General features: G+C 49.1%; 2 protein-coding genes across 5 annotated transcripts in view; one reads left to right on the top strand and one right to left on the bottom strand.

Moving 5' to 3' along the window:
- The window catches only part of LOC141178644 (uncharacterized), a 1,052,471-nt gene that overhangs the window by 14,314 nt on the left and 1,024,726 nt on the right, over window positions 1-13,431 (bottom strand). The window contains exons 1-6 of one of the 3 annotated variants that reach the window (XM_073660533.1): window positions 9,707-9,767; window positions 6,941-7,079; window positions 6,632-6,811; window positions 6,425-6,548; window positions 6,244-6,341; window positions 5,955-6,045 (exon numbers count right to left, since the gene is read on the bottom strand). In XM_073660533.1, coding sequence (XP_073516634.1) covers window positions 5,955-6,045; window positions 6,244-6,341; window positions 6,425-6,548; window positions 6,632-6,811; window positions 6,941-7,079; window positions 9,707-9,732 — 658 coding nt within the window. In that variant the 5' untranslated portion in view covers window positions 9,733-9,767. Of the gene's footprint in view, window positions 1-5,954; window positions 6,046-6,243; window positions 6,342-6,424; window positions 6,549-6,631; window positions 6,812-6,940; window positions 7,080-7,329; window positions 8,147-9,706; window positions 9,768-13,431 lie in introns of those variants that run through there. The other 2 variants (XM_073660535.1, XM_073660534.1) reach the window with 2 other exon arrangements.
- Window positions 1-13,431, top strand: part of LOC141178645 (uncharacterized) — a 50,733-nt gene that overhangs the window by 35,250 nt on the left and 2,052 nt on the right. The window contains exons 2-3 of one of the 2 annotated variants that reach the window (XM_073660537.1): window positions 9,472-9,569; window positions 13,280-13,371. The gene's annotated coding sequence lies outside the window, so the exon portion shown is untranslated. The remainder of the gene's footprint in view (window positions 1-9,471; window positions 9,570-13,279; window positions 13,372-13,431) is intronic. The other variant, XM_073660536.1, reaches the window with a different exon arrangement.

Below are 13,431 nucleotides of genomic sequence, written 5' to 3'. Positions count from 1 at the left end.
CTATTTGCCTCCAATGCACCTGCTCTGTGATAGTCTCAGGGTTCTGTTTCAAGTGCAGATAGCATCATGAAGACCAAGGAACACACCAGGCAGGTCCGAGATACTGTTGTGGCGAAGTTTAAAGCCGGATTTGGATACAAAAAGATTTCCCAAGTTTTAAACATCTCAAGGAGCACTGTGCAAGCGATCATATTGAAATGGAAGGAGTATCAGACCACTGCAAATCTACCAAGACCCAGCCGTCCTTCTAAACTTTCATCTCGAACAAGGAGAAGACTGATGAAAGATGCAGCCAAAAGGCCCATGATCACTCTGGATGAACTGCAGAGATCTACAGCTGAGGTGGGAGAGTCTGTCCATAGGACAACAATCAGTCATACACTGCACAAATCTGGCCTTTATGGAAGAGTGACAAGAAGAAAGCCATTTCTCAAAGATATCCATAAAAATTCTCGTTTTAAGTTTGCCACAAGCCACCTGGGAGACACACCAAACATGTGGAATAAGGTGCTCTGGTCAGATGAAACCAAAATCGAACTTTTTGGTCACAATGCAAAACGATATGTTTGGCGTAAAAGCAACACAGCTCATCACCCTCAAAACACCATACCCACTGTCAAACATGGTGGTGGCAGCATCATGGTTTGGGCCTGCTTTAATTCAGCAGAGACAGGGAAGATGGTTAAAATTGATGAGAAGATTGAAGGAGCCAAATACAGGACCATTCTGGAAGAAAACCTGTTGGAGTCTGCAAAAGACCTGAGACTGGGACAGAGATTTATCTTCCAACAAGACAATGATCCCAAACATAAAGCAAAATCTACAATGGAATGGTTCAAAAATAAAAGTATACAGAATGGCCAAGTCAAAGTCCAGACCTGAATCCAATCGGGAATCTGTGGAAAGAGCTGAAAACTGCTGTTCACAAACGCCCTCCATCCAACCTCAATGAGCTTGAGCTGTTTTGCAAGGAAGAATGGGCAAGAATTTCAGTCTCTCAATGTGCAAAACTGATAGAGACATACCCCAAGCGACTTGCAGCTGTAATCACAGCAAAAGGTGGCACTACAAAGTATTAACTCAAGGGGGCCGGATAATATTGCACTCCCCACTTTTCAGTTTTTAATTTGTTAAAGTTTAAAATATCCAATAAATTTCGTTCCAGTCATCAAAGCAAAAGGTGGCTACTTTGAAGAACCTAGAATATAAGACATATTTTCAGTTGTTTCACACTTTTTTGTTAAGTATATAATTCCACATGTGTTAATTCATAGTTTTGATGCCTTCAGTGTGAATGTACAATTCTCATAGTCATGAAAATACAGAAAAATCTTTAAATGAGAAGGTGTGTCCAAACTTTTGGTCTGTACTGTATATATAGTGCATGTGGTTTTCTTTGTTTTTTCATAACAATATTTACGGGTACATATATATATATATATATATATATATATATATATATATATACACACACACACACACACACACACATACACACTCACACATACACACACACACACACACACACAGTGGGTGCGGAAAGTGTTCAGACCCCTTTAAATTTTTCACTCTTTGTTTCATTAAGGCCATTTGGTAAATTCTAAAAAGTTCATTTTTTTTTCCCTAGAAATTTTTGCAACTTTATTTAAAAACTGAAATATCACATGGTCATAAGTATTCAGACCCTTTGCTCAGTATTGAGTAGAAGCCCTGTTTTGATGTAGTACAGCAATGAGTCTTCTCAGGAATGATGCAACAAGTTTTTCACACTTGGATTTGGGGATCCTCTGCCATTCTTCCTTGCAGATCTTCTCCAGTTCCGTCAGGTTGGATGGTGTACGTTGGTGGACAGCCATTTTCAGGTCTCTCCAGGGATGCTCAATTGGGTTTAGGTCAGGGCTCTGGCTGGGCCAGTCAAGAATGGTCACAGAGTTGTTCTGAAGCCACTCCTTTGTTATTTTAGCTGTGTGCTTAGGGTCATTGTCTTGTTGGAAGGGGAACCTTCGGCCAAGTCTGGAAGAGGTTTTCATCCAGGATATCTCTGTACTTGGCCGCATTCATGTTTCCTTCAATTGCAACCAGTCGTCCTGTCCGTGCAGCTGGAAAAACACCCCCATAACATGATGCTGCGACCACCATGTTTCACTGTTGGGATTGTATTGGGCAGGTGATGAGCAGTGCCTGGTTTTCTCCACACATACCGCTTAGAATTATCACCAAAAAGTTCTACCTTCGCCTCATCAAACCATAGAATCTTATTTCTCATAGTCTGGGATTCCTTCATGTGTTTTTGAGCAAACTCTATGCAGGATTTCATGTCTTGCACTGAGGAGAGACTTATGTCGGTCCACTGGTGGAGGACTGCAGTGACTTTGTGGAACTTTCTCCCATCTCCCTACTGCATCTCTGGATCTCAGACACAGTGATCTTGGGGTTTTTCTTTACCTCTCTCACCAAGGTTCTTGTCCCACGATTGCTCAGTTTGGCTGGGCGGCCAGGTCTAGGAAGGCTTCTGGTGGTCCCAAACTTCTTCCATTTAAGGATTATGGAGGACATTGTGCTCTTAAGAACCTTGAGTAATGCAGAAATTCTTTTGTAACCTTGGCCAGATCTGTGCCTGCCTTGCCACGCTTCAGTATAAACAACCAAAGGTTTAGCTTTGCTTAACATGAACATCACAGCTCCAGAGCTCGTGCTTCCAGGCCCTCTCCACACTAAATGCTCTGAAAGGCCGGGAGCCCACTAGCATAAGGTATCTGATCCGATATGCTAATGACATTCAGCTCATGCTTGCTGCGAGCGGGAGCCGAATGTCAGTGCTCTGTGCTCCGATCCTCTCGCACAGAGAGGATCGCAGCACAGCTGCGGAGGGAATGGAGAAATCAATTTCTCCAACTCCTCTGTTGCTGGTGTCGGCGGGAATCGAACTGCGCTCGGGTGATATCCGAGTGCAGTGCAATGTTTCACATGCACCCAAAGTCTTATATATGTGTGTGCGATCTGAATCCAGCATGCTGCGATTTTTTTTCAGCCCGATCGTAATCTAATCAGTGCTGGAAAAAAAAACGCCACTGAGCCCACCACCGATTTTTGCAATCCGATCGGATGGCAGAGGGGGCTCTGTCCCTCTGCCTGTCTTCTAAATGCTGCGATGGATGTCAATGTATCCTTAGTGAAGAATTCCAAAGTTATCACCACATAAAGTGACACACGTCAGATTTGAAAAATGGGGCCTAATTAGGAACATAAAACTGGCTGCAAGAAGGGGTTAAATCAGAGTATTTTGGGCACTAAGTACTATAGTCAAAACTGTGAGTATAGACAATAACACATCTACTGAAATGATCAAACTCAGCAGTCTCCATCAGTAATAAATAAGTAACTAGTGGTGAAACCTCTCTGGGGTAATTGGAGTATGGGGCTCGGTGGCTCTTGGCAATCTAAACTGTCTATTTATTTTTCAAGTGATTTTTCTCGCTTGTCAGCACATTCTACGTACGCTGTCATTTGGTTTTGTAGTTTACAGATCTGGGCAGGTAACGGTCAGCGTCTTCTAATCCCAGGGGGTAGGTGGATCCTCCAGGTTGCAAGTTCTCTAGAAAAGGGCTTTCACTGCCCTAAGCCAAACCTGGGCAAAGTGCGGCCCGCACATCCGGCCCTCTGGCTGCTCGAGTCCAGCCTGCGGACTGAAATGGCCGAGGGGCTGGAAAACAGTGGCCTACGGGACGCACCACGCCCTCCCCCACCGCCTGCTCGCCGGCCGTCTGCTGTCTCCAAACTCTCCATCCGCGCCGAATACATTGGTGGAGGAGGGGCCTTTGGCCCCTTCCTCCACAAATCAGTATGTGAAGCAGCAGAGAGAGCAACAGAGGCAGAGCGTCGGGTGAAGCGAGGTGAGCATGGGCTCTCATGCCGAGCATGGGGCAGGCCATGGGGCTCTCATGCCGAGCATGGGGCAGGCCATGGGGCTCTCATGCCGAGCATGGGGCAGGCCATGGGGCTCTCATGCCGAGCATGGGGCAGGCCATGGGGCTCTCATGCCGAGCATGGGGCAGGCCATGGGGCTCTCATGCCGAGCATGGGGCAGGCCATGGGGCTCTCATGCCGAGCATGGGGCAGGCCATGGGGCTCTCATGCCGAGCATGGGGCAGGCCATGGGGCTCTCATGCCGAGCATGGGGCAGGCCATGGGGCTCTCATGCCGAGCATGGGGCAGGCCATGGGGCTCTCATGCCGAGCATGGGGCAGGCCATGAGGCTCTCATGCTGAGCATGGGGCAGGCCATGTGGCTCTCTGCTCTTTGGCTGTACATGGGGCAGGCTATGGGGCTCTCTGGCTGTGCATGGGGCAGGCTATGGGGCTCTCATGCCGAGCATGGGGCAGGCCATGGGGCTCTCATGCCGAGCATGGGGCAGGCCATGGGGCTCTCATGCCGAGCATGGGGCAGGCCATGGGGCTCTCATGCCGAGCATGGGGCAGGCCATGGGGCTCTCATGCCAAGCATGGGGCAGGCCATGGGGCTCTCATGCCGAGCATGGGGCAGGCCATGAGGCTCTCATGCTGAGCATGGGGCAGGCCATGAGGCTCTCTGCTCTTTGGCTGTACATGGGGCAGGCTATGGGGCTCTCTGGCTGTGCATGGGGCAGGCTATGGGGCTCTCTGGCTGTGCATGGGGCAGGCTATGGGGCTCTCTGGCTGTGCATGGGGCAGGCTATGGGGCTCTCTGGCTGTGCATGGGGTAGGCTGTGTGGGGCTCATGCTGCATATGGGCAGGCTGTGTGGAGCTCATGCTGTATATGAGGAGGCTGTGTGGGGCTCATGCTGAATATGGGGAGGCAGTGTGGGGCTCACGATGAATATGGGGAGGCTGTGTGGGGGCTCATGCTGTATATGGGGAGGCTGTGTGGGGGCTCATGCTGTATATGGGGAGGCTGTGAGGGGGCTCATGCTGTATATGGGGAGGCTGTGTGGGGGCTCATGCTGTATATGGGGAGGCTGTGTGGGGGCTCATGTTGTATATGGTGAGGCTTTGTGGGGGCTCATGTTGTATATGGGGAGGCTGTGTGGGGGCTCATGCTGTATATGGGGAGGCTGTGTGGGGGCTCATGCTGTATATGGGGAGGCTGTGTGGAGGCTCATGCTGTATATGGGGAGGCTGTGTGGGGCTCATGCCGTATATGGGGAGGCTGGGTGGGGGCTCATGCCGTATATGGGGAAGCTGTGTTGAACTCATGCTGTATATGGGGAGGCTGTGTGGGGCTCATACTGCATATGAGGAGGCTGTGTGGGGCTCATACTGCATATGAGCAGGCTGTGTGGGGCTCATGCTGTATATGGGGTGGCTGTGTGGGGCTCATACTGCATATGAGCAGGCTGTGTGGGGCTCATGCTTTATTTGGGGAGGCTGTGTGGGGGCTCATGCTGTATATGGGGAGGCTGTGTGGGGGCTCATGCTGTATATGGGGAGGCTGTGTGGGGGCTCATGCTGTATATGGGGAGGCTGTGTGGGGGCTCATGCTGTATATGGGGAGGCTGTGTGGGGGCTCATACGATATATAGAAGGGGCTGTATTCAGGTTTAAGTGGTATATAGTTAGAGGTCAGCATACTTAATTCAGCTCCATATTAATGCAATTAATTGATGCAATTAATTATTAATTATATTAATATTATCATTAATATATTGATATTAATATTGAGCAGAATTAATTTCAGCCAATTGGTTCGGCCCTTCACAACAGTTACGATCTCTAATGTGGCCCCTCGGGAAAATGAATTGCCCACCCTTACCCTAAGTCATTTGAACAGTTTTGGGGTGGAGGAGAATGTTGTGGTCTAGCGGCAAAATGGTGATAACATGATTGTGATACGGCCGGACTACACCACCGATAAAGCAGACACAGACGGTGACGGAGAAGAATCTGTGACTTCTCTGCATTTAGTGGTTACTACTCACCTGGGTAGTCATATGTAGGAATCTCCTCTTTACACCGCTCATCACCCCTCACATATGTCTCTGTAGTATTAATATGGGTCAGATCTTCACCCTGAAACAAATATTGTAAAAGTCACAGACAGATGGAGAAGTCACATCTATGATCAGCTCTAATCCTGTCATCTCCACCGTCCTCATTACACAAGTATAAACCATATAATACTGGGGGATAAAACAAGACTGAACACAAGACCTTCACAGCCGTCTACACATCATAGGGGAGATCTCATGACACCTTCTCTCCATCTACCTGATGATCCTGAGGAACATTGGGGTCTTCTTGTTTACAGTCATGTGGAAGAAGAGGACAGGGACATCTCTCTGGTGTTGTCCTCTTACTGGATAGATCTGGAGGAAACACATACAGGGACTGAATTCATTCTTTACATACAGATAATTATAGGCCGTGTGTATTTAGTCCTGTCTATTACCTGGTGATGTGAGGGGCTGGAGAACCTCCATCATGATGTCCTTGTACAGATCTTTATGTCCTTCTAAATACTCCCACTCTTCCATGGAGAAATAGACGGTGACATCCTGACACCTTATAGGAACCTGACACATACAATGATACCGTCATACCCCCGATCCCTTCATAGTGTTACTGTATAATATCCCAGCATTCCCAGCAGTGTCACCTCTCCAGTCAGCAGCTCAATCATCTTGTAGGTGAGTTCTAGGATCTTCTGGTCATTGATGTCCTCATGTATCAGGGGGTGAGGTGGCGGCCCCGTGATTGGGCTCAGAGGTCTTCCCCATCCCTCAGACACAGGGTCCTGACAGCGCTCACTAGAGGTCTTCTTCACTACTATGTAATCCTGGTTATGGAGAGACACATTAATAAATCTCCCTCCAGACATTTCCAGAGTCCTCACCTCTCCAGTTCTGTCCATATGTTATTCCCATAGATAAGAATGATGTAATGTGACGTCATCAGAATCTCTCACCTCTCCAGTAATCCGGAAGAGGATCTCTAGGGTGAGGTGTAATATCCTCTCCGCCATCTTGTCCCTGTCCATATTCATCCTTGAGGAAAATTCTCTTATACAGAAGATCTTCACTGAGAGGATCCGATATTGTAGAGACCTGAATGAGAAGATGATGAGCCGATGTAACATCATAAAAATCCTGTGTAATAATACAATTGCTGGAAATAATGAGGGGAAACATATGAGGAGATTTATTATTTTACAGTATCTAGTTTTCTTCTTTACATCTAGTAATAAAACCTTTATATTTTAGGCCACAGACAACAAGCAGTTTCTTCCTCTGAGTCTGCAGCTGAATACGTTTCTCATAGACTCATCTTCCATAAAGCTAAATGAAAAATAATTACTTCATGATGAGGATGACATCTTCATCTTCTACTACGTCTCTATAAACGTATTTGGCCAGAGTCCGTCACTGATTACATCACCACCGGCCATCTATATGTTTCCCGTCTTCACTGGACTGTAATTTTCTATCACGTTAGATCTCAGGTTTGATTCACACTCAGAAGTTTGAGGCTTTTATAAAAGCTTGTTTGAAAAAGCATGGAGACAAGAGATATTTAATTCCAAATTCTCCATATGTATTTTTCTTTCTCTGGATATGATGGGATATTTTTTAACATTTTCACGTAGGTTTCCCTACATTGCATGAAAAACACCCCAAAAAAATAAAATTGGGGATGGAGGTACTGGGGGAACATTATACTGTGTGTGGGAACCAAGAAAGGGGCACTGTACTATGGGAGCAATGCATGATTCCTGCACAAAAAACACCCCACAATTTGTGAATCTTCAGGGTAAATCACAATCTAACCATTTGATTAGAGCTGATACTATTAAGCTAAAGTTTCTAAACAGACTTTCTTTCAAATCCATAAAGGGGCACTTTTCCGTGTTTTTCATGCCAGAACTGTTGGAGGATCATTAAAGGTGATAGTTTTCCCACCAATTAGTCCCCAGCGCGACTTTTGATCACCCAGGGCAGCGCGCCGTCATCTGTGCGTCCTGCTCATCTCTTGTTGGGACCTGTAGATTATTTTTTTGTTCCTTCATTCACAGTCGGAGCCGGCAGAACTTTCTCATTTTTTTGTAGCTTCACTATACGACATCCGGCTTTTCTGTAAGGCCGTGTTCACATAGTGCAGAAATACTGTGTTTTTGGCGTTCTGCAAGATTCGCACCAAACTACAGAATAACAATCTTCTCTAATTATTGCCGCATTTTTTAGGACTTTTCCACCTTATTTATCACAAGGGGGCACAATTCTCATGAAATCACATCCACTTTGCTTGGACAGTTAGGCCGGTTTCACACGTCTGGATATTTCCGGTACAGGAAAAACCAGTACCGGAGATATCAGTGTCCGTGTGTGGCACACGTGTGGCAACCATGTGCTGCCCGTGTGCCGCATCAGGAGCACACATATCGGCGCTTGGGAATCAGTGTACAGTTAGCGCTGTTCCTCATCATTGTTTCCTGCTGGCGCTGTGATCAGCACCAGCAGGGACAATGATGAGAGTAGTAGCTGTAATCCATGGGACCGATCACTCCAACAGCGAGCGGGCCCCAGAGCTGCCCTCAGCAAGTGACAGGAAACTGCTCATGAGCTCAGCGCAGCTCCGGGGCCCACTCGCTGCAGGAGTCATTCTCTTCAGTTCCTCGGTGTGATCGGTCGCATGGATTACAGCGGAGGACACTTAGGTGAGAATATGGATTTTTTTATTTTATTTTTACAGGTGGAGAAACCGGGAGCAGACTACTACTCTCATCATTGTCCCTGCTGGTGTTGATCGCAGCTCCAGCAGGGAACAATGATGAGGGCAACGTTCAGCACCCGGCGCTTGGGAACAGCGCTAACTGTACACTAATTCCCAACTGCCGGTATGTGTCACATGGATGGCATCCGTGTGCGGTATGTGTTTATATGGATCCTTTGACTTGAATGGAGCTGTGTGATCCGTGCTGATGGCCAAAAACGGACATGTCTACACGTGGATCACACGGACACACGCTCCGGAATGTGATTCCATGAAATCTCCGCCCTCTGTGGCCTGAAGACGCTGCTGAAATATGCGGTTTTGGTGCATTTTTTCTCTATAGGCTTCTTCTGAAAAAAAAAGCATGAAGAAAAAAACAGTTGCATTTTTAAGTGCAGAATCAAAGCTTTTCTGTACTTAGAAAAAAGCGTTAAAAACGCGTCTTCACATCTGCATCAAATAAGCAGGAAAACGCATAAAAGAAACGCAGCAAACACCAATAATCAGAGAAGATTGTTACTGCGTCGTGTGCTGCAGACATCTACAGAAAACGTGCAGAAAAGAGCATTAAAGAAAATGCCACACTTAATCTACGTGTGAACACGGCCACAGCGTTAAGCTTTTAATACATTTCTTATAAGTTTAATAGAGAAAAAATATCAATCACGGCATTTACAGATTCCCGTAAAGTGAAGTGAATATTATAAGTGTAATTTATGCGCTTCACAGGGAGGAGCTACGAAGATGTCCGAGAGGGGAGTATAAGCCGGAGAACAGCTGAGACGTGACGGGACGGGACAGTCCCACAGAGTACGGGACGCTGGGAGGTCTGCCATAGAAACTGCTGAGAAATAATCATCTAATGCTGCGATTCCAGGATTATTCTAGAGGGAATCGGCTGCGATATCCCCTGTGCAATATATATCTAGTATTAATGCTCCAGTAATGGGGGATCTCCACATACCTCCACCTGCAGAGCCGCCACCACATATATGACTGCTCTGTGAGCACAGGAACTGTGATGAGGTCACAGGAGGGGAGGAGTCAGGGGTCACATGATCAGGGGCCTCAGTGGATGCAGGACTCTGCTGTGCTGGTTGTCATGGTGCTGGATGAGCTGAAGTTTATGTGTGGGGTCAGGAGGGGTTTACAGTGTGGATGTAGCAGAGCCGCGTGTGTACGAGGTGTACGGAGCAGAGCCGCGTGTGTACGAGGTGTACGGAGCGGAGCCGCGTGTGTACGAGGTGTACGGAGCGGAGCCACGTGTGTACGAGGTGTACGGAGCGGAGCCGCGTGTGTACGAGGTGTACGGAGCGGAGCCGCGTGTGTACGAGGTGTACGGAGCAGAGCCGTGTGTGTACGAGGTGTACGGAGCAGAGCCGCGTGTGTACGAGGTGTACGGAGCAGAGCCGCGTGTGTACGAGGTGTACGGAGCAGAGCCGCGTGTGTACGAGGTGTACGGAGCAGAGCCGCGTGTGTACGAGGTGTACGGAGCGGAGCCGCGTGTGTACGAGGTGTACGGAGAGGAGCCGCGTGTGTACGAGGTGTACGGAGCGGAGCCACGTGTGTACGAGGTGTACGGAGCGAAGCCGTGTGTACGAGGTGTACGGATCGGAGCCGCGTGTATACGAGGTGTACGGAGCGGAGCCGCGTGTGTACGAGGTGTACGGAGCAGAGCCGCGTGTGTACGAGGTGTACGGAGCAGAGCCGCGTGTGTACGAGGTGTACGGAGCAGAGCCGCGTGTGTACGAGGTGTACGGAGCAGAGCCGCGTGTGTACGAGGTGTACGGAGCAGAGCCGCGTGTGTACGAGGTGTACGGAGCAGAGCCGCGTGTGTACGAGGTGTACGGAGCAGAGCCGCGTGTGTACGAGGTGTACGGAGCCAAGCCGCGTGTGTACGAGGTGTACGGAGCCGAGCCGCATGTGTACGAGGCGTGCGGAACGGAGCCGTGTGTATGAGGCGTACGGAGCGGAGCCGCGCGTGTACGAGGCGTATGGAGCGGAGCCGCGCGTGTAAGAGGCGTACGGAGCGGAGCCGCGCATGTAAGAGGCGTACGGAGCAGAGCCGCACGTGTACGAGGCATACGGAGTGGAGCCGCGCATGTACGAGGCGTACGGAGCGGAGCTGCGCATGTACGAGGTGTACGGAGCGAAACTACGTGTCTACGAGGCGTACGGAGCGGAGCCGTGTGTGTGTATGAGGTGTACGGAGCGGAGCCGCGCGTGTACGAGGTGTACGGAGCGAAACTGCATGTGTACGAGGTGTACGGAGCGAAACTGCGTGTGTACGAGGCGTGCGGAGCGGAGCCGTGTGTGTGTATGAGGTGTACGGAGCAGAGCCACGTGTGTTCCCGCTTTCCCCCACATTTCCTAGAATAATGCAAAGTCACGTCCAATTATTATGGGATGAAATAGGTCCTTAACGACCGCCACTTCATGAGATGTGGTGCCACAGTCCGTGTTTACATCCACCGTAGCCACAGGATAGTTCTTAGCGTCTCCATGGATACACCGGACACCCACCACCTTCCCAGGAATCAGTCGATGAGGGAGTGTGGCCCTTATCAGGGTCATCAAACTTCCTGAGTCCAATAGTCCAGAGACTTGTGCCCCGTTTACTGACACTGAGCATGCCTGAGGGCCCTTGCCATGTAGAGAAACCGCGCTGCAGGCGGGGTAGGCAAAATAAGAGCAACGTCGGCCCATGTTGCAGTCCATTGGCTCAGAGTTTATGGGACACCGGGCGCAGTATGGCCAGGGGTATGACATCTCCAACACACTATATTATGGGGTGGGAAATTGGGCAGCAACTCAGACCCCTCCTGAACTCTATGACGCCCCCCAGTTGTGGCGCTAGCTCCCTTCTTTTGGGTGTCCGCTGCCTTTTGAGAACCCCAGTATTGAGAGGCTACGACCCCTTGTTTTCCCAACGGACTCTCAACCGCCTGGTATCTTTCTACCAACCCCACCAAGTCATCGGCATTATGGGGATCTCCCTGGGCAACCCAGGATTTCACCGACTTCGGAAGAGAGTGTATAAACCTGTCTATAATGACCTTCTCCACCATCTGTGCTGGGGAAGAAGATTCAGGTTGCAACCACTTTTGGACCAGGTGTAGGAGGTCGAACATCTGGGACTGGGGAGGTTTGTCACTGCAATAGGCCCAGTGGTGCACCCGTTGCGCCCTGACAGTCAGAGTCACTCCTAAGCATGCCAGAATCTCAGTTTTCAACTTAGCGTACTCTTTCGCGTCCTGCAAGGCCAAGTCATAATATGCCTTCTGCGGCTCGCCTGTCAAATATGGCGCCAGCATCTCCGCCTACTGCTCCGGAGACAATTTTTCCCGCTCTGCCACCCTCTCAAAGACAGTCAGGAACGCCTCAACGTCATCACCCGGGGTCATCTTTTGTAATGCTCTTCTTACCGTCTTCCTGACGTATGTGTCATCACCTGGATCTGAGGATGTGGCGGTTGTCCTGCCACGGATCTGCTCTGCCAAAATTTTCATTTGTCTTTGCTGCTGTTGGATCTGCTGCATCAGAAGCAGGGCTGTGGAGTCGGAGTCGTGGAGTTGGAGTCGGAGTTAGTTTTGGTTGGAGTCGGAGTCGGTAGAAATGTACCGACTCCGACTCCAGCTTTAAAAAAAATGTATTAATATTTCATAATTGAACTTTCATATGAATTTTATAAATGTTACTCAAATATATATGTTCTATCAAACTAAGAACAACAGTGATAAGCAGTTCTGCTGGAGATAGAGACATTTCTTAAGGCCCCGTTACACTAAGCGATGCAGCAGCGATCCCGACAACGATACGACCTGTCAGGGATCGTTGCTGCATCGCTAATACATCGCTGGTGAGCTGTCAAACAGGCAGGCTCACCAGCGATCAGGGGAGCAGCGATATCGTGGAAAGAATCGTTCCACGATGTCCTGCTCCCGTTACCAGCCTGCTGCTTAAGCAGGAGCAGGCTGGTAACTATGGAAAACATCGGGTTACTAAGTGCGCGTGTGCCCCTAGTAACCCGCTGTTTACCATGGATACCACTCTGCTACGGTGCGCGGGAGCCTCCGCGCACAGTAGCAGAGTGGTATCCATGGTAAACAGCGGGTTACTAAGTGCGCGCGTGCCCCTAGTAACCCGATATTTACCATGGTTACCAGCCAGATCGTTGGTCCCGCTGGTCACACACAGTGATGTGTGCTGGCCAGCGGGAGGCCAACGATCAAAAAATGGTCCAGGACACTTTGCAGCGATCAGCGACCTCACAGCAGGGGCCTGATCGTTGCAAAGTGTCACACATAGCGACATCGCTGGTGAGTCACCAAAACCGTGACACAGCAGCGATCTCGCTAGCGATATTGCTATGTGAGACGGGGGCTTTACTTCTTGTGTGTCACTGTTCTCCATTGCCCTTATCTAATCTTATACTTGGTTAACCTCATTCTGCCCCAACCCCCCTACTTACAATGTATGAAACTGAAAGTGAAAATGTGTTGCAAATTCTTAGTAGTAAAGACTAGATGTTTTCTAGGTGTGCGTCTTCCAAGAATCTCACAGCTGCTACTCAGAAGAGGAAGACTGTAAGAAGTATTATCCTTTCAACAAACTTTGCATCAGTTAACTGTGAGTACATGAGGAATAACAGCATTACTGACCACTATATCAGTTGTACGACCTGGCAAT

The sequence above is a fragment of the Phyllobates terribilis genome, unplaced genomic scaffold (assembly GCF_046119375.1).
Source record: "Phyllobates terribilis strain yellow unplaced genomic scaffold, ASM4611937v1 Scaffold_29__1_contigs__length_15306474, whole genome shotgun sequence".
NCBI classification, from domain to species: domain Eukaryota; kingdom Metazoa; phylum Chordata; class Amphibia; order Anura; family Dendrobatidae; genus Phyllobates; species Phyllobates terribilis.
Note: the sequence above shows the minus strand (reverse complement) of the source record. Positions and strands in the feature narration are given on the sequence as shown.